This window comes from Penicillium taxi (genome assembly GCF_028828555.1).
Source record: "Penicillium taxi strain IBT 34144 chromosome Unknown utg000005l_segment0_segment0, whole genome shotgun sequence".
In the NCBI taxonomy this organism is placed as follows: domain Eukaryota; kingdom Fungi; phylum Ascomycota; class Eurotiomycetes; order Eurotiales; family Aspergillaceae; genus Penicillium; species Penicillium taxi.
This window is the reverse complement of record NW_026643207.1, coordinates 3,374,668-3,399,048: the sequence shown is the minus strand read 5'-3', so window position 1 is coordinate 3,399,048 and position 24,381 is coordinate 3,374,668. Positions and strand designations below refer to the sequence as shown.

The following is a 24,381-nucleotide window of genomic DNA, read 5'->3' as shown; positions in this document are numbered from 1 at the left end:
GTCACGTGAAGCGTTGACGCGTTGAGTGGCTCCGCTCTCTGTCTCTCTCCAGCCCCACTGAGAATTGACACCCCACACAGGGCTGTATTACATAATACAAGTATTATGATTTCGATCTTGGGGTGTATTAATTCCCACCATATACGCAGTAACTAAGGAGATTGCTAGGCTCCTAATTTTTGTTCTTGATCATTATGAATGTATTCGAGGCGCTAATATCTATGGCATAATTTGTAGATAATAGTAAAACAACATGCGGTAAGAAACAGGGTATCATCAAACGCTGGAAAAAGCCGGGAAGTCACGAATGGAAACAAAAAATAAACCAAAGGAAAAGAAAAAAAAAAAACACCATGGACCAGACGATGAGAGATCCTTCAAATGTTTATAACAGGAGTCTGGACACACGCAGGCTTGACCCAGTCAGCCTTCAACTTAGCCACCTTGGCCCCGAGGTCCTTGGCGGCGATATCCTTGCAGGACTTCAAAACGACGGATTTCATATCGTTGATGGTAACGAGGTTGACCCAGCTACCTGCGACGCGGGTATCTGCCAGGATCTCAATGCACATCTCCACTTCATCTTGGGGGACGGGATGTCGGACGGAATCGCGAATGTGTTGCACGATCGTCTCGAGCTTGTATGGTTTGCGTTGGACGGCGAGCATGGCTTTTATGCCTGTACCCACGTAGCCTGCTGGGCGGAGCATGCCTAAAATACCAGCAATTTCCTCCGCACGGTCGGCAGCGGAGATACGAGTGATTTCAGTCTTGGTCGGTGGAGGCGGGAGCTTGGACTGACGCAGCTGCTTGCCCTTGATGCGGTCCAGTAGGCCCTGGCGGCGGTTGGTGGTTGCGGCCACTGTCTTGGGACCGATGTTTTCCTTTCCCGATAGCATCTTCTCATTCTTCATGCGAATAACACCACCTCGTAGATCCTGGAGTCTCTGTTGGCCCTTGTGGAATGCGGTGAAAGGGGTAAGTGATTCATGGATGGTTGCAAGACCCAAAGTCTCGAGAAAGATTGATGGACGTTCTTCCTCGGTTGCAATCTTCAATGTATCTTCGGATTTCTCCCAGATCAGGTCCAATGCCTGTTCGAACGAGTCCTGCAAGACGGCAGGTTGATCCATCTGCCCAGTCCGCTCGAGGCACACTTTTCCAAGACCGTAGTTCGCCAGACGGTAAGACGTGTCCTTTGCCATCAAACTGTGGTCCCAAACCCACACGAGGCGTTGCAGGTCCTTGATCTGCACCTTGCGCTTCTTCCATATCCGGGTGATGCTGGGTAGAAATTCACGGAGATCCGGGGGAGTCGACGGGCCGTTGTGTGCAGCGTGAACGGAGAGAGACTGGACAAAAGCAGAGTGAAGATCCAAGAAATCATTGACACAGGGGGCGCGAGGTGCAAGTTTCGGTTCTTTTGGTATCGGGGCAAAATTCAAGGTGCGTTGCTTTGAGGGAGTGTTGGGCGTCAGGGGGGATTCAACATTGACAGAAATATGATTGCGTCGACTGGGGGTTCGTTTCGGGGTGGCATAGTGACCACTCCGCGGGGAAGACACGAATAATTGGCTGAGCTTCAGAGTCTTGGAAGGGGTTTGGGCGTCCTCGACGGGGGTCACAGTTGCACTGTCGAAATTCTCGAGTTCCTGCAGTTTTCGCTTCTTGGATGGTGAGACTGGAAGGGAGATAGCTTTTTTGGCAGGAAGTTGCGGTGCAACACCAGGCTTGGTTGCCTTGGAGAATATCTGAATGCCTGGTTGGTTTAGGGCAAGGCCGGTGGACTGTCTGGTGATGCGAGGCATCGTGGTTGCAATTTTCTTCTTTTATCTATTCTTCGTCAAAAGTGGAAGTTGCGAGCAAAATGTATAATGCAGAAGTAGCAAATGGACAGAAAACAAGAAAATGCAGAAGCAGGAAGGAGGTTGATGCAGTGAAATAAGCAAGGAGAACCCACTTTCGCGTTAAAGTCACGTCGCGTAATTTTCAACGCGTAAATTCGGTTAGTCGCGTAAGTGGAACAAAGGGAAAAAAGGGAAAAAAAAATTGACTTCACAATGAGTGTGACACAAATTTAATTAAATCAAGAAAACCCCCGAGATACAATCGTATCTTGAACAGCGGGGTAAATAGATTTCTTAAATTCTCGTCACTAGGGGTGATTCTGGTATGGAATGTTGTGACCTGACAGTACACTGCATCGGTAACGCCTCAATCCACAGCTACAGCAGTACTTGATGCGATAGAAAAGAGCATCACTACCCTCGGCTATACCTCTTCGACCAATGATTTACAGTCGTTCAAAAAATGAAGCTATCCACTTCCGCAAAAATACCCCGTAAAACTCCAACAAACTTGGAACTACAACCAGATGAACAAATTAATCTTCATGTCTCATTGGATTTCAGAAAAAGAAATTTTGAATAAATGGAAAGAGAGGCAAAGAAACTCCGAGTCCTTCACACATAGGCAAACAGAAATCAGACTTGATTAAGCATCAAGAGCAGTCCGTCTATTTCTTGCCGCCAAACCAGCCATTGACAGTTCCCTTCGCATCAGCAGCAGTCTTCTCAACAGTGCGATCAGCCTTATCAACACCGGCGTTGAACTTTGCACGGGCTTCCTCGCTCAGTTCGCTGAATTTGGACTTGCCATCGTGTGCGAGCTCGGATGTGCGTTCGTCCAGTTGGTTGAATTTGGAGCGGGCATTGTTGAGCTATTCAACAAGAATGGATTAGCAGGAGCGGTGAGAGGGAAAGCTTGAAAGCTTGGAAACTTGGAAGAAAAGAACTGGTTTGGCTTGCAACGTACAGCATCGTCAATCTGGCCTCCAGCCTCTTTGCCAATATCCTGACCTTTCTGCTGGAGATTATCAGAGTGAGGGAGCTTCTCGCGCGCCTTCTCGGCATCAACTAGAACTCCAGTCAGTTTCTTGTTAAGTAACAGTGGAATCAAAGCAAGTGACGTACTCTTCAACTCATGCTTTGCGCTTTTGACGTCTCCGCCAGCGCGGTACAGGTAGTAACCGCCTGCACCGGCGACGGCGAGGCCCAGGTAAAGAGGTGTTCGGCGTGACATGTTGGATGTAGATGAAGTAAGTAGATTGTAAATTGGAGAAGAGGTGATGGGATGTTGGATCCCTTTATTACATTCTGTGATGTTGGAACCGGGAAAAGTACTGTCGGACTATGACGTTGCACTTGGCCAAGGTTTCGTCAGTTCTGCTTCTGGAACTGTTTTTTTTTAATATTATTTTTATTCTTATTGTGTTTTCTTACAGAGTAATTTGATGATTCAATTGCTGATATCTACCACTATTAAACTATCTGTATGTGTACTTAAGATGTGATTTATTACTGCTTAATTATAGAGTAGGTGTAGATCTAGATCTATGGGGAAGAGCTATGACCAAAGTTGGCCTGGACTGTCGACGTCACCGGAAGTCACTTTTCAATGGAACCAGATCGGCATTTCTTCTACCCTACTACTGATCTATGATCTATAATGTATGCAGGAACTAAACATCTCATGCGGGGTAATACTGCATTTCGGTCATATTCGTTATATAATTCATAAGAACGTAAAAGGTCGCCCCGAACATGACATAATCCAAAAAGGGATATATAATAAGACACGTCAGAAGAAGAAGTCATGAAGGGGAGTACCAAGCGAGAGACGATAACGGAAAACAGAAATGAAAAAGCCATATCAAGAGAGGGCAGAAATGATTCATCGCTGGGAAGGGGATATCGTCACACGATGCCATCCATATACTTCCCAATAGAACGCCAGCACATATGCAGCAGAGAACCGGCAACTCCAAGCAGAAAAAGAAGAAGAAAAAACAAGACAACCGAATACCACTCCCGGACAACACAAGTTCAAAACAAAGATCAAAGGAAATTCCAGGTCATGTATAAGTAAGTCATCAAGTCGTCATTTCATCATGCATGTCCAGCGGGGATGCAAATTCACAGGAAGTAGAGGCTGAGTTGAGGAGAATGTGGAATGAAGAATGAATGTCGAGGGAAAGGAGGAAAGGAAATGGATAGCTTTTTTCAAGCTTGTAGATGTGCAATATCTCTGCACTACGTGTATAATTTAGGTGCTCGGTTTTCACTGGTTGCAACAGCCACCAGTGCTTCAAGGCGGCCCATACCGGAATTGTGTACGGCGGAGTCGGCAAACACATCATGGCGGGGCTCTTGCTCGATATGACCCGGGTAGCCATCGGCGTGAGAGGCTTGTCGACCACAGATCTATGACGGCATTAGCAACCGAGGCGAGAGCCGTGAGCGAAGGGAGTTCCCTACCGGTTGAGGATGATGATCGGGAATGGAAGAGTCGTGGGATTCAATATACCCGCTGCTGTGTACAATCGCCGGGTGGTATTCCACCGATGCGGTGGATGGGGTATGTACGCCCTCGCTGCTGCTGGAGTCTTCGGGAGATGTATGCGTCGCCCGGCTTCCAGTCGAGAGGCTATGAGCATGGCCACGGTGGTATTCAGGGCTTCTTTCGGCAGTAGGTCCGAAGGTTGGTTGGTAGGATGAGGAGGGCCGAGAGCCAATGCTCTGGATATCTGCAAGGGTTTGTTGGCCCCATTGCGATGCATCCCGCGAAGCTCGTCGGTCTCGAATATCAAGGCCCGTGAGGTTCGTGTGCAATGACATGTCCCACGACACATGGCCACGACGATGGCCTGGGCCGGAGATGGGGGGTGCTGGGCGCACTGGCGGTTGGTTGTAGTTGAAACCAGAGCCAAAGCCGTAGTTTGGCGGGAGAGCACGGCCGTGGCTGTCTATTTGCATGGGGCTGGCTTTTCGGGTGGGAGGGGTCAACGGTCGGTTGACAACTTTGTCGAAGCTCTCAATGCCCGGCAGGCGAGGCGGTTGCTCGGATGAATTGTTGGCACCGAAGGATGGCTGGACGGTGTCTGGAGTGTGGTAATGGCTCAGGCCACTAGTTGACGGTCGATTAAATACAGGATATGTCGAGGGATGCCAAGTTCTTCTTCGGATCTCAGCTTCTGCTTGACTCAGCGTAGCCTCGTCTCTAGACAAAGGATAGCTGCTGTTGGTAGGGCTGGCAAAAACTCCTGCGGCGGTAGGGTATGGTGGGCCGGCGGGAGAAGGGGCGTATGATGACGGATATATATTTGCATGCTGAGCGAGAAAGGGATTGCTGCTGGTGGGCACAGAGAGTCGGCGAGCGGCTGTCTTACCCTCCCAGAAGCCATGTGCACCGGACATCGGGGAGGCATACTGCGGGCTGCCGTTAATTCCCGCGGTGTACATGTTGGATGGTGTGTAAGGAGATCCGGCCACGTTTGGACCAGCCATGCCACGAATCTGACCTGGCGGTGTCCGTGGAGGCTCCCCCATGGGATCCAGCCCTAACCGAGAGCGAGCCGCCGGGTCGTTGGACATGATGAGCGGCGGAGGTCTTCGCCGCAGTTCCGGGGGCTGGCTATATGTCGATGCGGTGGATGCAATACTCGAGGTCGATAGATTCCTGCTATGGCCCCGGCTGTGTCCACCCACGCTGCCCCCCGTACCTGCTCGTGCGCGACCCGGAGGTCGCACTCGATCCGTACGCACCTGGCGTTGGAACCGAGTGCCCGTAGCCGCCAATGAATCACCGGGAATTTCCTCGTTGACGTGTACCGTTTGCGCATGCTGCCGTAGGTTATCTAGTCGCGAGAAGCGGCGGGAGCAATGACACTGGAATGGTCGTTCACCAGTATGTTTCCGAATATGACGGGCAAGGTGTTCACTGCGGGTGAAACTCAGATTGCAAGGGGGAAAGTCGGTGCAAAAAAAGCGTTGGCCTTTTTTCTTCTTCGATGGCGGGGCATTCCCCGGCTCGCCCTCATTGTCCGATCCATCATGCTCTCCATCCGAGTCCCCGTGCATAGTTTCGTCGGACATTGACGAGGTCCTAGCGTGTCCCGATATGACCTTTGACGAAATATCTTCCCTGTCTGGCATTAAGTCCGGCGATTGCTCTGCTATGGAAGGTTGTTCCTGGACGGAAGTCTCTGGGTTGCTGGCACGAGGGGTGCTTGGACCATCCATAGGGTGATCTTTCGAGTTATTGACAGGGAGAAACGAAGCCATGATTTTGACGTAAGACAGGGTTTTCGGCCGGTGATGTCAAATGTCAGGACGAAGTCCTATCCCACGGTCGCAAGGCCGGCAACACGATCCGCGGCACCGGGAGCTCCGAGTATGAAAGTCCCAAGGTCTGTATATGGTCAAGGCTGGGGCGCTAAGCTGAAGGAATCAGGGAGTGTCTTAAAGAGGAAACTGTCAACATTGCACGTCAAGGTAAGCGGGTCTTCTTTACGGGTGATCAACAGAAGAGATTTCCGAACCCAAAGGGAAAAAGGCAAAAGTATCACGTACAAGAGCTCTTCACTCTTCACTCTTCGCTCTTCACTCTTCACTCTTTTCTCTTTTCTCTTTTCTCTTCACTTTTCGCTCTTCAAGTCTTCTTTTTTTTTTTTCCTCCCGATGCAGTGATGGGGCAAGGTTTGAAATTTAGAAAATGCAGAATCCACTGTATTTTCCTAAAACGTCGACGCAAGGGTTGAAGAAGGCGGGGGGAGAGAAATTTGGAAAAGAAGAGGAAAAAAAAAAAAAGAGATGGTTAGCCGATCGCTGGCATCTCTTTAGACCACGCGAATCAACTGGGATCGACGAAGGGTGATGGTGGGACACGGGAAGAGTTTCAGGGAAGAAGGATGGGGAAAAAAAGACCCGATTATGATATATAAGTGGACCAGCCGATACCTAGAATGGGGAAAGAGAGAAAGGTGAAGGAGAGAGATGAAGAATGAAGAAAGAAGGAAGAAGAAAGAAGAAAGAAGAAAGAGAAGAAGAAGTAGAAGTATGAGTTACAGTGGTGACGACTAGAACAGCTTATCAAGAAGCGAGGGCCAAAGTCAGGCTTACGATAGATTGAAGATCCCAGGAACTTCATCCTTTCCGGGGCTACCGATGCGAATCAAAGAACGTTTCACCAGATCCCACCGTTCATACTAAAGAGTCTGGACTCTTTGGTTTTGACACATCTAAAGGCACCAGGCACCTTAACTTCTCAGATGTAAGAATCATAGCGCCTGACTTTGACCTCTTTACTACTACTACCATGGTTATACTATACTCGGACTATCTTCCAAGTCTTTGACGTTTATACTCCTTTTACGGAGTACTCTTATTTCCCCCCTTGCATTCTATACCCCTCCGAAGCCTCCATTCTTTCCCTTTTCCTGGTTACGCAGGGGGCGATTCCGAATGGTCCGCCAGTATATGCCTAAGGGGCACTGCTCGAGCCTCTTCGGCATGCGCGGGTACTACAAGAGTACATGGGGCATTGACCTTGATCATTTAGATAAGAGGTTAATGAGGAGCCCAAAGTCTGAAATCTGAAGTCTGAAGTCTGAAGTCTGGAGTCTGGAAGTCTAGATGTCAAATCTAGACTTCCATATCCAACCTCTCTAACCTTGGTTCTCCCAGCCATCCAACTCATACCTAGGTATCCATGGATTCAACATTTATCACGTTACCCTATAGTATAATATTGTAGAAGTAGATCATACCCACTTCGGTAAGTTCACACTAATCTTCTTAGTTGCCCGTTGAGGATGTGCCTGCGTCTACTTAGTACCATGTAAACCTTCCTCCGCTAGGTTTCAACCCCTCTTGGATCCATTTGTTCTGCAAACGGTCAGGACCATAGCCCAGGTCACCAGGCGGAAGGAGATATCATCAATATGGATGCGGAATAGATATCCACGGTACGGATCTTCTCCATGTTCTCGGAACCTTGGAATAGGTATTCCCTTCGTACTTCGGACCTCGGACATCCTAGTCAGGTCAGGTCATCCAGGGAAGTGGAAATAAAAGGTTTGATCTTTGTGGCCACGTCAAGATAGATGATGTGCTTCACTTTTCACTTTTCATACTTCGTACTCCGTACCTAATGAAATAAAAGAGGGGTCTCCAACCCCACCGAGCTCAACAGTTACAGAAAAAATGTACGAAGTATATAGGACGGATGAGACAACCCCCACTCAGGGCTATACTCCAGGGCTAATGTAATGGACGATCCTCAACGCTAAGCCCCTGTGAAAAGTACAAAAGTACAGATTTGCCTCCAGGAGGGGTAAAGAGGGGTTCCAAGGTTCCCTAGGAGAATTTACCTGCTACTAATGATTGGATGTATGGGCCTAGACGGGTACCTGTAGATATACCTATAGATACAACTGCAGGACTGCCAAGTAGTCATGTAGCGCCAGGTACCGTGCAGGGTTTCATTTAGGGCTTATCCTTATCGTTCAGTTTCAGACTCGGACATTTTGTGACGTCGATCTATAGATCGGAATATGCCCAGGTGGGCTTACTCTAAGTGAAAATATATATATCGTCGTAATGCCTAATATTTCCCACTAAGTATTAGTATGACAACTGTTTATTTGCCTCCACTCAGTTTGCCTTTGGAGCGGTCAAGGTCACAACTTGTCTAGGTACATAGTATACTACAGATGATAGGTCTTCTTTACTGGATCCTAAATAACCAGCCAATTACCATCATTACTTCTACTACAAGGAGGATCCATGTTTCTAAAAGTGTCGTAGTAAGAAGGCGTACCTGGGCCACGTAGTTTGAGGTCCAAGCCATTAAGCACCTACACTTATTGGGACTTGAGGCTGCTGTGCTATGTACCATACTCGGTCTGACCTGTAGATCTCTTACATTTACATTTTGACCTAATACATTACATTCCATCCACATGTGAACCTCCAGGGCTAATTACTGTCTCCCTTCCATTGGACTGCACTGACAAGGCAACCCAGGTCCTGCCGTGCGCACCTTCAGGTCCCAGACCCCTTCCAATCCTAGTTCTGGTTGTACGTGAGCAGTCCACGAAGAAACAAGAGTCATCTGACTATTCTATTTTAATTCTCCGAGCCAGGAGGCTCTTTGTTATTTCCCTGGGTCTTGTGTTACTCGCTTTACAACCAGGGCACTGCCTTGTTCCTCCTGCCAGGTACCTGGAACATGGCTTATATTCCTGGGGTAGTTTGATCTGTGGTTGCCGGTGTGAGATCGGGTGGGATCGATAATGAAATTATGATTGATATATCGAGTAGGTGATTAATGTGAGATGTCATCGACTCAATGGCCCAACGATAGAGCTCACCATTACTGCCGCTTCTCGTTCCCAGTTGCCCACTGTTACAGAATCTGACCCTGATCGGCCCTCACTCAGCAAACTGTTTGCTGATACCCGCGACGCTCGCATAACGCAACCTTTAATCTCGACTTTGAGGCGGTCTCGATTGGATCGTAAAGTGCGTGTGGAGACACCGCCGCGGTTAATAATGTCCTGCACACGAGACGAGAGGGATGAAGCGAGCGAGCGCCAAAAGTATGATGGCAGAGATGACGTGTCAAGAGCTTGGAGGAGGGGTTGAAGAAGATTCGTCGTGTTTGGATATGTCTCATCGGTAGGAGGTTGTGTATGGGTAGAGATCAGCAGAGGGTGCAATGGTGGCCGGAGATTCCGTAAGATGGACTCAAATACGACAATATCCTGGCAACGTGCGGAAACTTCGGCAAGGGTGCGTTCCATGATCGGGAGCTGTGAGAGAGCTTTTGAGAGCGCGTTCGCGGATGCTTGGATAGATGTCTGCATATAGCCCTGTAATGTCGAGAGGAGAAGCTCAGGCTTGTAGTCGGAAACGGTCGTTTTCGCTTTAGGTATGGGCGAGAGAAGATATAGAGTAGTGGAGGCGTTTGCCAGACGTGATCGTGCATCACGGGCTTGTTTATAGCTGGGCTGTCCACTGGAACCCGGACTTGATATCGAGAAACGATTGATAGTCTGCTGCGCTTTTGTCTTGATCAGATTCTCAGCCGGAATCACGAACTCGTTACGCAGTGTACGGGCGACCTTCACTCGCTCCAGTCCCCATCCCTCATCCTCTTCTGAGCTGGCAGAAAACATTTGGTGTAGATTCAAGATTGTAGAAGCAGCTCTTTCCAAAGCTCGAAGCCCTTCTTTCCCCGTAGATGCTCCGTCAGTTCCTGCTGCCGGCGCATGTCCATTTGTACTCCTCCCAGTGATCTCCGCAACTTGGCTTTCCAACTGCCGACCTAGTGTAAGGCAGCGTGCAACAGCCCTGGCAAGACGAACTGTGGCCAGCGACTTTTCAGCAGCTATCCTGGTATCTTCAGCCGCTTGCCATTTCTGCAGCACTTCCTTTTCCAAGCGCTCGTAGCCCTGTGTGACCGAGGCAATCTGAGTCCCTGTCTCTTTCAAGATATGTTCTGCGGCAGCGGTTTGACCCTGTGTATAGTCCAGGAGTGGCAGTGCGGACTTAGTTGTTAGGCTGTGAATATGTGTGTCGATTTCCTGAAGATCAAAAAGAACTCGTGAGAGGGGTGTGGAGAGATCTAGGGGGGTGTCTGTTGCATTGTTTGTGCTGAGCACGAGAGAGTTGGCGAATCCAGTAGGTGAGAATTCCGGGTCTAGGAAGGCCTCATAGTCAATGTAGGAAGGCTCCAGTTCCGCCATTTTCAAAGGACTCTTATCACTTCCTGCAATCACTGGATGCTCAAGGTCTGGATCTCGAGGTCATGGAGTCGTAATAAGCTATCAGTGGTCTAGAAAGACGTCCGTAGTCTGGATTATGGAGTCTATGCCAGCTGAGGGCTTCACTGGAATTTAGCGAGCAAGTTTTAATTTATCAGTCACACTTGCATAGAATCGATTGAGTCAAATTGATCCTCAATGGTAGTTCAAGGTCAAGCGTGGCTAGAGACGAATCCCCACATGGCGATAAGCAGTCACGTGTGATATTAGTCATTCATCGTCTTCATTTCTGATGAAATCCTGCATCATAAGCCTAAAATTATGGAATCAAAAGAGAAACCTGTTATCGGTCTTTCTCGCTTGAAAAAATCCTTCAGCAAGAGCTGAAAATTGTGGGAAGTCAAGTGGTGGCCAAAAAGTAAATATTATACGGTTCAAAATATATGTGTGGGCATTCCGACGGGCCACATATTGTATCTGCAGATGCTTTAGGGTTCTAGGCTTTTCTTACTTTGGAATCGGTGTGTTGCTTAATTTCACACTATTTAAAATAAAACCATCTGACTACAGACCCGGACTTAGAGAGGATCCGGAAAGGCAGAAATACCACCATCACGCGGTGAAGATTTCAGGACTCAAGGAACGTGTGTCAGATTTTGAATATTTGATGAGCGTAGAGTAGAGGAAATGGATGGAGAAGGGAGAGAAGAATGGTCAAGAGGGTCAGGTCTTTTATGTGATTATGTGACTAAACATTACCAAGCAATCTACCAACTTCCTCTGCGATAGCCAGAGTCTTCTCTTCGCTCAGTCTGCGCCCAATTATTTGTACTGCAATCGGAGCACCGTGATATGCTTCAGGGTCATACTCAGCCTGAACAGCCTCATCGATGGGACTCAGCGGCTTATAGTCATCGATCTTCAGATCGACATACTTATGCGCAAATGCGACAGGAACAACAACACTGGTAAAGTCAAGTAGGTTAATCACAGAGGAATATCCATAGTATCGGGACTGATCATGTCGGATGGCCGCCGTGGTAGTAATGGGTGCAATTATGGCATCCAACTCCTTGCCCTGCTGGTTTTCGAACTCTCGCCATCTCCACAGATACTCATTCTGATAGTTCCATTTCTGGAGGTTAATGTCCCAGAGCTGGTTCACATCGATCTTTTTTTCGGTGTTGATGAAAACTTGGATGTTAGGGATATGAGGCTCTCCCGAGGCATTGACGTCTTTGAAAATATCCTATAGAAAGAGGTTAATTGAGACGTTACGTATCCGGGGGGAAATGCTGCACTTACAGCACCCCCATCTGCCGAAAAGACCTTGTTAATAAGATCATTGGAGAATTCATGCTTGTATGGCTTCCACGGAAGAAGAGTATGTCCTTTCTGTTTCAGAGCAGAAACAACAGTCTCTACTCCTCTTAGAATCGGTGGATGAGGCAAGACCTGGTTGAGATGATTGGTACTTTGAGTGATTCGTCAAGGATTCGGATAACTCACCACCCCATCAGAAGAGTAAAATCCCAGGTTCAGCCTACCTGCCTGTATCTTCAACTTGACAGCATCTTCCTCGGCAGTTCTCCAAGTCATAGGAACCACTTTAGAATCATACTTCCATGGTTCCTGTTGCAGAACGGAAGTCAGAAATAATCTCAGATCTAGATTCGTCAGCATTAACCGCACAATCCCCAAAATCTTGAGTCTACTGACCAGCTGCAGAATGTGCTATTGGCCCAACAACGCTATGAACTGTTTCCTGTCCTTCCATGCTATTGGCCATGTTGGCATATGGCATTCGGCCATGACTTGGCCGTATACCATACAAAAAGTTGTATGCGGATGGTATACGAATAGAGCCACCTGTAAGAAGTTAGCTTCAGTTTTAGCCATGAATTGTCGATGTTGATCTGAGATACATGCCGATGTCAGTTCCGACGCCAATGACTGAGCCTCGAAGAGCAATGATAGCTCCCTCACCACCTGAACTTCCACCGCATGACCAGTGCTTGTTACGTGGATTGACTGTCCTTCCGATGACATTGTTGACAGTCTCGCCGACCATCAATGTCTGTGGAACACTAGTCTTGATGTAGAAGACAGCCCCTGCTTCGCGTAAGAGGGTCACCATGACGGATTCAGTCTTCTCGCATATTCCCAGCCACGAGACGTAACCCATAGAGGTCTCAAGGTCCTGATAGAATGTATGTTGGTATCCGAGCGTTCAATCACATATGGCAGCTTCATACCTTCACACGTAGCTGGTCCTTTAGGGAGATTGGTAGTCCATGAAGAGGTCCCACGGGCTTCTTGTGTTTCTCAAAGTAGACATCAAGCTCTCTAGCCTGGGCAAGAGCAGTTTCTGGGAAGAATTCTAATACGCAGTTGACCTTAAATGTTTTGATTAATCCATCAAGTTGCTAATATTCATGACAAAGGTACCTACCAACTGATGGGCTATCGCTGTCCTCTTACAAAAAGCAAGTGTCACATCAATAGCCTTCAGCTTACCATTAGCTAGCCAATTCACTAAATCTAATGCGCTAGACTCGGTGATATCAAGCTCTTGGGTTGAAAGGATTTCTGATTTGGCGGGGAAATCCAGGACACAATTTTCGATTGGTAGATTATGAATCGTCCATTCGGAAATAGATTCATTGATGCGATCCCTTTTGTTGGAAGCGACTTCTTCCCATGATTTATTCATAATTACAGTTGGCCTCTATAGACTTATGTTACTGGTGCTGTTGTTATCTGCTTATACAGTTGATTGAGGGGATGAGATGTTCGGGGAAGCACCCCCGCATCATCTCGTTCTATTTAATAGTGACTTGGTAGTTACACAAAGACTTATCTATATGCCATCCCCTATCTATACTTGTCGTCCGATTGCTCTTATCTGAAGCCTGCGATAGGGCTAATTGTGACTTGAAGTTGGAGTTGTTGGGGTTGTCAGGGTTATTGGAGTAGGTCCCCCATAAGTATGGAGAATACACAGCCTTGCCCGTCTGAACATATAAGTAGCTATTATCGCCTGTTTTACTCCTTTTTAATCTATAATTGATAGTTTTCACTTCATAATTGTTGTCATAATACATATAATATCGCCATTGCGGGCCGGGGTTTGCGTCAAAGCTGTACTGTTGACGTGCTGGCCGTTTAGTGCTTTATCATTGGGGGGTAAGTATGTACTTAAGTATAAAAGCGCCCAGATAAGGGAAGTTACTGTTGATATTTTCTCAATATTCGTCGTATCAATTAATATTTGAAAGTTTATACCGTTCATACTTGCAAAATGTCCGAAGAACAGAAGAGCATTCGGATCATAATCGCAGGTGCCGGAATTGCTGGCTTAGCAACAGCTATCTCTCTTGCGAGGATTTCTTCCTTGCAGAACTTGGACATCCAGCTATATGAACAGGCTCCTGAGCTCTTGGAGATCGGAGCAAGCATTGCTCTTAGTCCCAATGTAGGGGTGCAACTGTCTGCTTTGTGGAATAGAAACTAACGAAGGCCGCAACAGGGCCTGCGCACATTAGAAAAACTTGGAGTTCACAACTCTCTCGATAGTGAGGTCGGCTATAGAGGCCCAAGTGGTATTCCCCAGATCTTCCGGTAAGGCTATTATTCTCCAGAGCTAATCATATATATTCTTCGTATTGTCTAAGTGCTGACTTCTTGTCTCAAGGCATTGGAAGACCAATCAAGTCCTTTCTGTGGATACTCATAACAAAGTTGATCGTCAGTGCCATCATTTGAGGACATTTTAACGTAGCAAAGCACTAATAATATTTTAGGCGGAGACCATCACACCACTCGATTCCACCGAGCTCACTTGCATGCTGCTCTCCTGGAACATGTCCCCAGAGAGTCAATCCACCTAGGCAAGAGGCTAGTTCGTGCAGAAGCTAGTAAGAATGGAGTTTCTGTATTTTTCGAAGATGGAACTAGCGCTCAAGGTGATGTTTTGATTGGAGCCGATGGGATCAGATCGGTTAGTCACAGCTTTGGGATACTGCGTCGCTTTAGCGCAAAGCTAATGTCAAACCCAGAAAGTTCGACAGTCCTTCAACCCAGACTACAAGCTGATTTTCAGTGGCAAGGTCTTAATGAGATCTACTTTTGATACGTCGCTGGTAGAGGGGAAGATCCCTAATCTGCCTGCAGATTCTATGCACTGGGTTTGGATCAACGACCGAACTTGACATTGAAATCATTTGCTAACCATTCACAGTTGGGTCCACAAGATAACTTCTTTGCATCTCGACTAGGTATTTATACAACTCCATTTTCACTGTCCCTGATATTCAGCAATTTCTAACAAGACCAGGCAAGGGCCAGTATACTACTGTCGGTGGATATCGTGATCCACGCCCAGTGGAAGAAATCGAGCGAACTATTTCATGGGATCAGCCTGGAAATGTAGAATTTCTAAGGGAACGATACAAGGTACCGAATACGTATTCATCTTTTTGAATCATAAATCATTTACTAAAATTTCTAGAACTGGAACCCTACCGTCAAGGCCCTAACCGAGCTAACTCCCTATACGAATCTTTACCCAAATTTCGCTGGAGCTGCTCTCCCAACTTGGGTCTTTAATTCACGGGTGACCCTCGTTGGAGATGCAGCCCATGCGCATGGAGGCTATGCCGCGGCTGGAGGATCATTGGCACTGGATGATGCATTCGCCCTTGGTCTCGCTTTCAAGGGTGCATTCAACCCGTCATCAGGAGTTCCAAAAGCTACTGATCCGATTGAAAACGCCTTGGAACTCTACAACAGGACTAGACGGCCCCACGCCAATCGATTGGTAAATATTGTGCATGACCAGATTGAAAGCGAAGGCCCTACATATGCATCTGCCGAAGAGGCGGATATCGCATTTCGTGCTAGAGTGAAGGATCGAGCGAGTACCGAGTGGTTGTCGGAACATGATGTTGAGGCTACATTTAATGAGGTATACAAGCAGCATGAGAGAGAGGGAAGATCCACCAACGGAGATTATTCGACGCAATCGAAGCAACTCAATAGCAGCAAGCTATGAGGACTCAAAATAGGGTTGAATGGATTGAGTGGGTTACCTTTCTATGTATATATAGGTTCCAATGCTATGGGGAACTTTTCCAGGATGGGATGGATGGACATTGGACCTCACCTGGACCCCTGAAGCCATGAAGTATGTAAATTGATGAGCATTACACAATCCTTTGAAGCTGATCCTATAAAATTCTAGAGATTAAAATGGAAATCGCTGACAGAGATCTCGTTTATTTCACGATAAAACAGTATGAATTTTCTTGCAACATTGAAAGCTCCAGAAATTTCTAATCTGCCTAATTTCATCCTCCAGGCTATGTAGTAGGTACTATTAAGATTGACGAAATGATGCTGGAAATTCTTTACAAAAGAACCCTTCCATTTGTCTCCTCGACAATCAGCTCGTATTCAGATTGGAACTCAGTATAAAAATTGTGCTGCATAAATTAGTATGAATCTCAACCTTAAGGGACAAGACGCGGTGACATACCGGGTTTTGCGCAAACTGAGCAGTATACTGAGCTACTTCATCGCTGATGATTTTCTTAGGAACACCATTTGCTGCAGCTGCTTCAGCGAGAAGCTGGGAGTGGCAAGAGTTATCTAGCATGGAGTAGAGGATGGCGGCTTCATCTACTGTTCGGCCAACAGTGAGGAGGCTATAAAGACGATCTGTTAAGCTTGGACCCTCAATTGGAAGGGGGAGTTCAGCTACTCACCCGTGGTTCTGCAAGATGCAAGCAATATTATCCTTGCCCAAGGCCGCCGCAATGTGTTTCCCTTCATCCTGAGACAACGCAATGCCGGCATGATCGTCATATACACCAATACGACCATAGAAGTTGCATGCATCTAGAATTCAAGCTAATCAGCATTTGTAAAATAATTTTCAATATCGGCAGCCATACCTTGAGTCAGCATCTCAATGGGCTTGCCAAATACACTCCATGTCTTGCCGTAGACACCGTGTGTGTGAGCCGCGGCTATCACGTCAGGGCGGGCCTTGTGAATCTCACTATGGATCATGAAGCCAGCCTCATTGATTGGCAGCTGGGCACCACCTTCTGTAACAAATCCTTCGTGGTCAACAAGGACAAGATCCGAGGCTTTGATAGAGGAGAAGTGCTTCGCAAAGGGGTTCATCCAGAAGTGATCCTCCAATACAGGGTCTTTTATTTCATTAGTCTTGATTGAATTGAATCACTATCGAGGTTTCAACATACCTCGCATGGAAATATGTCCAGAAACGCCCTCCGCATAGCCCATCTTTCCGAAGTAACGAAAAGCAGCGGCCATATGCTCTTTCATCCACTTTCGCTTCTCGTGAGGGTCGGAGAAGGTGGGGATTCCACGCAGTTTCAGAGTTCCATCCCGGCTGCCACGGGCAAGGGACTGGAAATTGGTATCATTGACAGCGGACTGAAGGTCTTCTTCGCCGGCCAAAAGAACAGAGCTCTCGGGTTGGGTTGTTGTCATTGTGGATGTCGACATAGTGAGATTGAATATGATGTATTGAGGCTTCTAAATTGAACAAGGGAAAATTGAAAATTTGAATATTTACCGAGTAAGAATAAGAATGGTGGTTTTTATGTCTTTATCTATGGAAACCCCACTCCACCCCGCTTAGATCTAAGCTGTCATTGGAAGGCGTGAGCATACAAGTCATGCAACACAGACTCTTTGCCGCTGATATCATCGACAAAGATGAGTATTAAGCTATTTCCGCATTCCAAGAAGCGGGTTGTATGCTAAAATTGAGACCACCAGCCTAAGGATCCAGATGATACTTGCCGGTTTCCTAATTGGGCCTTAAAGACCGGCGCTTAATCGGGAAATTTGATGCCGGCCATAATAAAATTGAATATAAGCATTTGAGGGATTGCAGGTATAAGCAGAAGTGATAATAGCTCTGGAATCTGCCAATTCACTGTGTATTTAATAGAGTACGGAGCTGCATTGGAGCTTTGCTTTGGAGTGAAGCTTCATCAGATCCAACTTCGAAAGATGACGAAAGAAAGCTCAAGATACTAGATTAGGCTACCTAGGTATAGATTTAGCCTATAAATATCTATTTTCTAGGTATTTCAATTCCAATTTTCAAAGATACTGTCAACATACCGATGTTATATAACCATGTGACTCCTTCATGAGAGTTCATCTGATCGATTTGATTCCAGACCAAACATTAATATATAGTATTTTAACTACGGAGTGTTTATTACTGGCTGAACCCCTAGGCGAAATACTTTTGCCCAACGCAAAACGAACTGCCTTGTCTGTATAGGCTGTCGGTTCAATACCCCCTAGGTCATTTTGTAATCCTCTACAGATCTAAGAAATTAACGAACTAGATAAATACCCTAGTGGGCAAATAGTTAGGGCCGGTAGATCGTATGTTTCTACTTTTTGCTTCATTAAACTTGATATCGACTATGAGCGATGAGGCTTTTTGCAACTTCGAATGGCCAATTCTATTTTTTGAGAATTACAAGCAAAGAATATCTATCCATGGTCGTGACAATAGACGAATCTCAATGAAGAATCTTGTTTTGCGGATCTTGTAGATGCTACACTTGACAGTCAAAGGGCCGATATCATACTTGCCTAGGTCGATAGTGTCGAAACATGGATATTGCAATCCCACAATACCGCAGCCTAGAACGAAACAAGCAAATCCGCGAGTCACGGGGGAATCACTATATTAGTAACTCGAGTAGCTAGATAAATCTAACACATTTCACACCACCTTGCACAACGTATATAATAAGAATCTAGGACGACCCATTCCCTACTCCAGTGTATATAGTGCAACATGTGAACCCTGTCTTTTCAACGTAGATGATCGACAGATAGGTTGTATTACGAGGAAGGGCATAATTGGACTCCCAAGATTGACTGGGACAGGGCTGTTTAGGTTGATGAAAAACAGGTTCATACGGAACATATCATCATTCCGAAGATGAGAGAAAGATTTCGAGCATAATGAAGCATGGCCCCTCGATTAAACTTGTTTCGTAGTGTATGTTATGACCTAGCGATTTCGAATTTCGTAGGCATTATGATAAAGGCAGTATTTAACAAATGGAAGAATGATCCTCTCATCATCCTGAGACGCCATCTATATAGATGCAATAATTAGAAGAGTATACAAAAAACACCCCCGGCCCATATAATAGCCCATGCAAGGAGAATAGAAAAGAAAAAAAAAACTAAGGAAATGACCCACAAATTCATAGCTCAGCAGGAACCGCAGTATCAAAAAGAATGTATAATACCGCAAAGCAGTTCAAGGGCATTTACACAGCGTGGTCACCAGTTGCTTTCATATCATCCATTTCATATTCTGCAACGCTCTGCAGACTGCGCTCTCGGCCTCGGCCACGACCGAAACTAGACTCTTGCTGTCCATCTGCGGCGGGTTGTTGGGATGAGGAGGCTGCTGTATTGTTTCCCCAGCCGCCGAAGCTTATCGGCTTTAGTTCCCGGTGCTGGCAAGCCCACATTCCACCAAAGGTCATCATGCCAGCGCTTGTGAACTGAAGACTCCACCAGAGGAGGTTGGCTGGGAGGGAGTGGGTATAAAGGATTGTAATTATGAGGTGTAGGAAGTGGATTGTGAGAGCAAAGTCCGGGACCAGCTTGGAGCGCGACACAAAAAGAAGAAGAAAGATTACGCTGCAGTAGACAGAAGTCAGGTATTATGTCTTAGTCTAAGCGTTGCTGGTCATTAACTCACCTAATAAAGCAATTCAACAACCAAACCAGACCAAGCATCCAACCGACAGTCGTATCTCCTCTCAAATAGTCCCAGCCAAATACGAGATCGAGTGAGAACGGGGAACCATATACGACCGTCGTGAATAGGATGAGTATAATCGCGCAAACATAATAGGCAACCTGGAGTAAGAGGATCTTGCGGATTATTTTCAATGGCGGGAGGTCGGTTCGCGACCCCGCTGGAACACGTTGACGCGGGGGCATCAACTAGAAAGGAAGGGAGATTCCCCTTTGCGATTAATCTTTATAAAGCGTGCAATTGAGCGAAGCTCGAGACAGGACGAGAGATGAGCGGGTGAATGGATCATGCGACTGCGAGAAGGAATAGGGGTGAAAGGACTTCCAGCGGGAGGTTTTATTAAGCGTCAGACTAATATAGTTTGAAAGGATATTAAATAGGGCTTGTAAAAAGGAGAAAGGTGGGTTGGTAGTGAGGATAGACTGGTAAGGCCGAGTGATCAACTCAACAGTCTTGGCGGTCGAGCGGGAACGACACACGCCGCATCATCCACTTTGAAGATTCCAGGAACCTGCGACCAAGCTCTTTCTCCCGCAATTCAAACCACTACAGACTTCGCAAATCTATACCTCCTTACCACGAAAGTCACACAAAAAAAATCTCTCCGATATGGGTTGGTTACCCTGGTCTTCCGACGACAGCAAGAAAGCCTCTGATGGCGGCCGCATTGCCCCGGACCGAACAAGTCGCGCGCGTTGCTGGGAAGGACGAGATCACTTCTTCGCCTGCTTGGACCGGAACGATATTCTGGACGGAATCAAAGATGACAAAATTGTTCGGAAGAAATGCGCGAAGGAGGTCGAAGAGTTCGAGGCAGCTTGCTCATCAACTTGGGTATGTACTCAATTTTTGGAGTTTCTATTGGCCGGGGCAATTATCTTGCTTTTTCTGTTCATTTTACCGAGACTGACATCGCCGTTCATAGGTGAAATACTTCAAGGAAAAGCGTGTGATGGAACACAACCGGGACATGACAATTGAGCGGATCAAGAAGGAAGATGCCGCTACGATTGAGAAACAGAAGACTGAGGGCTGGAGGCCGACTTAGTTGCAGTTCTTGTCTTGAACTGCGAGCTCTCCAGGGCTTTTCTTTGTAGATTATGTATCATATATCCCACTCTGACAAAACGATATTCCACTCTTCTGTTTCCGACTAGTGGTAGATCTATTTTTCTATATATTCACCTAGGTAGCCTTGAATAACTTTGAATATGTACACAGTTAGCACCATAACCTGCCTAGGGACTCTCGTGGCTATGTCCATGAGTTTCCAAGTTTCTGTGGTCTTAAAGACTTGTGTATGGATGCTCTTGGGCTGTCCAATTTGCAACCGTTAGAAGCCCTAAGTAGGCAGTTGAACATAGAATATGGGAATAGAAGTGTTACATGGGAGAATCCAGGGGAAAGCCATACTCCAAACCTCGGAAATTTTGGAAAGGAGTAGGTAAAATAATATATGCAACTTCCCAATGAAAAGCTAGAAGCAAAAAAGTATCCACAGTCAAGGATAAAGACCCAAGTCAAACAAGAAATCCGACTCCAACCTAGACACCAACGAAACAACCAAGTATCTAGAACCTTCTTGTCCAATAAACCAAACAAACGCCGAATGTTGTAGTTCGCTGACTATAGTCCAGCATGTGGAAAGATGAAAGAATAAAGACATAAATCTACCCCCATAGAACCAATGATGATAAACTCCAGACCAAGTGAGGAAGCAAATATGAAGTAGATATGAGGGAAAAAAGATATAAAAATAATAAGAAACTTGTGACCGAACCCGAGACTTGATCACGAGAGGGTTTTGTGAAGTCATTGTTTCCATTTGGACAATTGACTCATCAGGTTTTGCACGTTGGTGCCAATTGGGGCTTGGCTTTGTGGTTGCTGGCTAGCCATGCCCTTCGCTAGCAGTGATAGCAGATGAGGGTCATTTATAACGGGGGGACCCGAGGGCTGGAGATTGAAGGGGGGAGGGGGAGGAGGAGGAGGGAGGTGCTGGGTATGGGCCATTGGAAGATGAGGAGGGCGTGTCGCATTTGTTAATAGAGATGCCAGATTAGCGGGCGGGGGAGGATTAGGAGAAGCAAAAGGTGACTGGACTGCGGATACAGGTTGGGAGAGAGGAGCTTGACGCTGGAGAGCAGATAGGAGAGACTGGAGGCCGGGACCGTCCAGAGAGCTGATCAGGTTTGCCATATTGGGGGGTTGGGTGAGAGTGGCCAGCGTTGGGTGGACCACAGGGATGGGCACTGGGAAAGCTGGGTTTGGGACGTATGATGCGGGTGCACTACGCTGTATCATCGACTGGGCTTGATGGAACATAACTTCAGCAGCGATGTTGGCGTCAACCTCTGGGTAGTCTAACACAGAAATGAGTAAGGGCAATCCATTGAAGAGGGAAGGTAACGTACCGCTAAAATGAATATTGCCAGATCCCGCGCTCCGATCAAATATCTGTAGAGGAATTTTTCGGGAAAATTGGTTGGATCTAGACAGTCGAACAACTGCAAGAACACCTTCTACAAACTGACGATGGACCGCCGCGCCAAGAGGAATTCGAGGACCAAGCACTAGGACGTCGACCCTCAGGCCACGGTTACGAAAGGCGTTTTCCACATGGAGGATGAAATTGCTGGGACGCTGTCAATAATACTGTGCGTAATATACGAAGATTGGGAACTCACCGATCGATCTCTTCAAGGACGAGGACTTGGACTTCCGGAACATCTCGCGGAGAGCGTCGAGGTACAGGAAGATCCGCCTCCCCTTCGTATATCCCACGTGGTCTGGGACTATGGCTACGATATCGACGGTCTCGACTGTATGGGGAGCGAGACCTCGACCGCGACCGGGATCGTCGTCGTTCACGACGCTCAAACCGATCTGGGGTTCTATCCCGAGATCGATAACCGTCCCGGCCTCGAAAGGGCCGTGGAGAAGGCGAACGTGGAGAGCGTGGTGGCCTGTAATCGTCTCTTCGGCGGTGCGAGGGTTCGTCACGGTAGTCACTGAATGGCAGGCGACTTGGCTCGTAAGACCGATCAAACCGATCTCCTGATGTCCGTGCAGGCGCTCGGGATGGTCCAGAAGAACGACTGAATTCGGGCGAGCGAGAGCGACGAGAGGGAGGTGCGCGAGCCGTCTCTGTAGGCCCAGGTTTGGTGGATCGCTGTGGCTTTGATATCTCTAGGTGTACTTTTCTGCCGCGCACCAACGCCCCCTGCTCAGCTTGGAGGGCAGCATGGCAGGAACCTGCCTCCAGGAACTGTATGAAGCCGTAAGCTTGCTTGATAGAAATTTGAGCAAGTTTGCCAAATCTGTGAAAGCGATGGAACATGTCTCGCTTTGTGACTCGTTCCGTGGGTAAATTGCCTATGACAAGTTAGCCCCCTCGACTGTAGAAGAGGATTTAAAAGTTACCCACCAACAAAAAGCCTGGAGCCATTCGGAAATCGATCCCAAAGGCCCTCTGTCACATAAACTCTCTCATCATGCAAAAATTCGTCATATTTCTTCTGAACTTCAGGGCCCCAAGGCGCATCGTCATCCGAGAGTTTGGTCGAGCGTCCTAGAATTGCTTCGGCACGGCCTTTTTTAGCCTGTGTAGGGGCCTCCTGGGGCATTTGCGAGTCACCACCCGAGGATTGGGGTTGGTTGGAGCTAGCAGCTGGCGGCGCTGCAGGCGAAGTGCCCGGCGCGCCTGCTGTAGGTGTGAATGGCTGATAGGGTTGGAGAGCAGGGTTACTGGAATGGATTTCATAGGCTGAAGAGGCAGTAGATGGGGCGGAAGGATACTGATGATAAGACACATCATTTTGGGAGGGGTAAGTGGGCTGGAGAGCGGGATCGTGTAGCGGTGGGCGGGCGGGAAGGGTTTGGGATTGCGACTCGCCCGTGGGTGCTTGCGGGATGGACGAGTCTTCTATATGGGGGGCTGCACCGTTAGGCGCTGCGGACGAGGATTGGGAGAAGTTATCCAATAAGGCTTGGAGGGTAGCTCCTGTCGCACTTGGTCTCAGATTTTCCTTCACATCGAGATGGGCGGAACTTCCAGCATTGTCTATCTCATTCATAGCGCCGCAGCCTTGAGTGAACGGAACAGCCGGAGCCGTATGGGTAGGAGAAGGATCTTGAAAAGTAGCTTTCGTGTTCACATTTGCAGGATAGTAAGGTCCCGAGGGGTTAGGATGGAATCCTGGCGTCAAAGCAGCCATATCATTCATAGGAACTTTGGCGCCATGCAAACTACCCGAGTCCCGATATAGCCCCTGCTCTTCGCCCTCGGTTCTCGACCATCCATCCCGTACATTGTTGTAATGAGTGTAATCCGATTTCGTATAAGTTGAAGTATCGTTAAAGACGGGGTCCATTTGGTTCTCCAGGACTGGGATATTTGATGGCTCGGAGATATGCAATGGGCGGGGGCTTTCCGGAGTCAAAGTCTTTCCGCGGAAGTGAAGAGCTTCATCGGGGGGACTGGTCGTCATGTAGACTAGGAGGAGGTCGTTTCATTTACGGGGAGGATATATAGAAGGTATAAGGGGAAGAGGGAATTTTCCTTTTGCAATAAGAAGCTCAGGTGGGGCGTGAAGTTGAATGAGGCGGTAAACGGTTTCGGGCAGATTTGGCCGACGGGAGGGTAATAGTAGTAAGTATACTAGTATGGTATTAGAAGTGGAGAGGAAGGAGAAGAGACTGAATTGGGGATAGTATCAAGAATTAAGTAAGAACTAAGGAGTGGTAAATAATAGGATCATCCTACTTCATTATGATATTATAAAATCCACTATCACTATCACTAGTTTGCATGTTAGAATTAAGTACTTTATTAAGCGGCAGATCCCACCAATCATGGATATCTTAGTCTCATCAACTCTCACAGTATATTTCAGGGTCAAACACTGAAGACTCAAGAAAGTTGGAATTTTCA

At 47.2% G+C, this 24,381-nt stretch overlaps 10 protein-coding genes across 10 annotated transcripts; 2 read left to right on the top strand and 8 right to left on the bottom strand.

Moving 5' to 3' along the window:
- Positions 1-377: 377 nt before the first annotated feature.
- N7495_008568 (DNA replication factor Cdt1 C-terminal domain-containing protein) lies at positions 378-1,808 on the bottom strand (the record flags this gene model as incomplete). The annotated part of the gene is made up of 1 exon (XM_057211219.1): positions 378-1,808. The coding sequence occupies one exon, from the start codon at positions 1,806-1,808 to the stop codon at positions 378-380; it is 1,431 nt and encodes a 476-aa protein (XP_057060762.1).
- A 707-nt stretch (positions 1,809-2,515) lies between these two features.
- On the bottom strand, positions 2,516-3,081 carry N7495_008567 (uncharacterized protein; the record flags this gene model as incomplete). The annotated part of the gene is made up of 3 exons (XM_057211218.1): positions 2,516-2,719; positions 2,815-2,915; positions 2,973-3,081. The coding sequence occupies 3 exons, from the start codon at positions 3,079-3,081 to the stop codon at positions 2,516-2,518; spliced, it is 414 nt and encodes a 137-aa protein (XP_057060761.1).
- A 1,010-nt stretch (positions 3,082-4,091) lies between these two features.
- N7495_008566 (C2H2-type zinc finger protein) lies at positions 4,092-6,122 on the bottom strand (the record flags this gene model as incomplete). The annotated part of the gene is made up of 2 exons (XM_057211217.1): positions 4,092-4,262; positions 4,317-6,122. The coding sequence occupies 2 exons, from the start codon at positions 6,120-6,122 to the stop codon at positions 4,092-4,094; spliced, it is 1,977 nt and encodes a 658-aa protein (XP_057060760.1).
- Positions 6,123-9,178: 3,056 nt separating this feature from the next.
- Positions 9,179-10,588, bottom strand: N7495_008565 (putative Golgi transport complex component Cog5; the record flags this gene model as incomplete). Its single annotated transcript, XM_057211216.1, has 1 exon — positions 9,179-10,588. The coding sequence occupies one exon, from the start codon at positions 10,586-10,588 to the stop codon at positions 9,179-9,181; it is 1,410 nt and encodes a 469-aa protein (XP_057060759.1).
- Positions 10,589-11,354: 766 nt separating this feature from the next.
- Positions 11,355-13,319, bottom strand: gmdA (putative general amidase GmdA; the record flags this gene model as incomplete). Its single annotated transcript, XM_057211215.1, has 7 exons — positions 11,355-11,855; positions 11,912-12,061; positions 12,116-12,273; positions 12,326-12,475; positions 12,536-12,806; positions 12,862-13,002; positions 13,059-13,319. The coding sequence occupies 7 exons, from the start codon at positions 13,317-13,319 to the stop codon at positions 11,355-11,357; spliced, it is 1,632 nt and encodes a 543-aa protein (XP_057060758.1).
- A 588-nt stretch (positions 13,320-13,907) lies between these two features.
- N7495_008563 (uncharacterized protein) lies at positions 13,908-15,659 on the top strand (the record flags this gene model as incomplete). The annotated part of the gene is made up of 8 exons (XM_057211214.1): positions 13,908-14,081; positions 14,136-14,227; positions 14,301-14,353; positions 14,410-14,606; positions 14,665-14,793; positions 14,847-14,883; positions 14,943-15,061; positions 15,117-15,659. 8 exons carry the CDS (start codon positions 13,908-13,910, stop codon positions 15,657-15,659), a joined length of 1,344 nt encoding a protein of 447 aa, XP_057060757.1.
- Positions 15,660-16,014: 355 nt separating this feature from the next.
- Positions 16,015-17,143, bottom strand: N7495_008562 (class II aldolase/adducin domain protein; the record flags this gene model as incomplete). The annotated part of the gene is made up of 5 exons (XM_057211213.1): positions 16,015-16,089; positions 16,143-16,311; positions 16,372-16,504; positions 16,561-16,821; positions 16,876-17,143. The coding sequence occupies 5 exons, from the start codon at positions 17,141-17,143 to the stop codon at positions 16,015-16,017; spliced, it is 906 nt and encodes a 301-aa protein (XP_057060756.1).
- Positions 17,144-18,948: 1,805 nt separating this feature from the next.
- On the bottom strand, positions 18,949-19,633 carry N7495_008561 (protein SYS1; the record flags this gene model as incomplete). The annotated part of the gene is made up of 2 exons (XM_057211212.1): positions 18,949-19,327; positions 19,389-19,633. The coding sequence occupies 2 exons, from the start codon at positions 19,631-19,633 to the stop codon at positions 18,949-18,951; spliced, it is 624 nt and encodes a 207-aa protein (XP_057060755.1).
- Positions 19,634-20,057: 424 nt separating this feature from the next.
- Positions 20,058-20,496, top strand: N7495_008560 (cytochrome c oxidase subunit 6B family protein; the record flags this gene model as incomplete). The annotated part of the gene is made up of 2 exons (XM_057211211.1): positions 20,058-20,282; positions 20,374-20,496. 2 exons carry the CDS (start codon positions 20,058-20,060, stop codon positions 20,494-20,496), a joined length of 348 nt encoding a protein of 115 aa, XP_057060754.1.
- A 764-nt stretch (positions 20,497-21,260) lies between these two features.
- N7495_008559 (putative RNA-binding protein (Nab3)) lies at positions 21,261-23,938 on the bottom strand (the record flags this gene model as incomplete). The annotated part of the gene is made up of 3 exons (XM_057211210.1): positions 21,261-22,083; positions 22,136-22,802; positions 22,876-23,938. 3 exons carry the CDS (start codon positions 23,936-23,938, stop codon positions 21,261-21,263), a joined length of 2,553 nt encoding a protein of 850 aa, XP_057060753.1.
- Between the last annotated feature and the right edge of the window lie 443 nt (positions 23,939-24,381).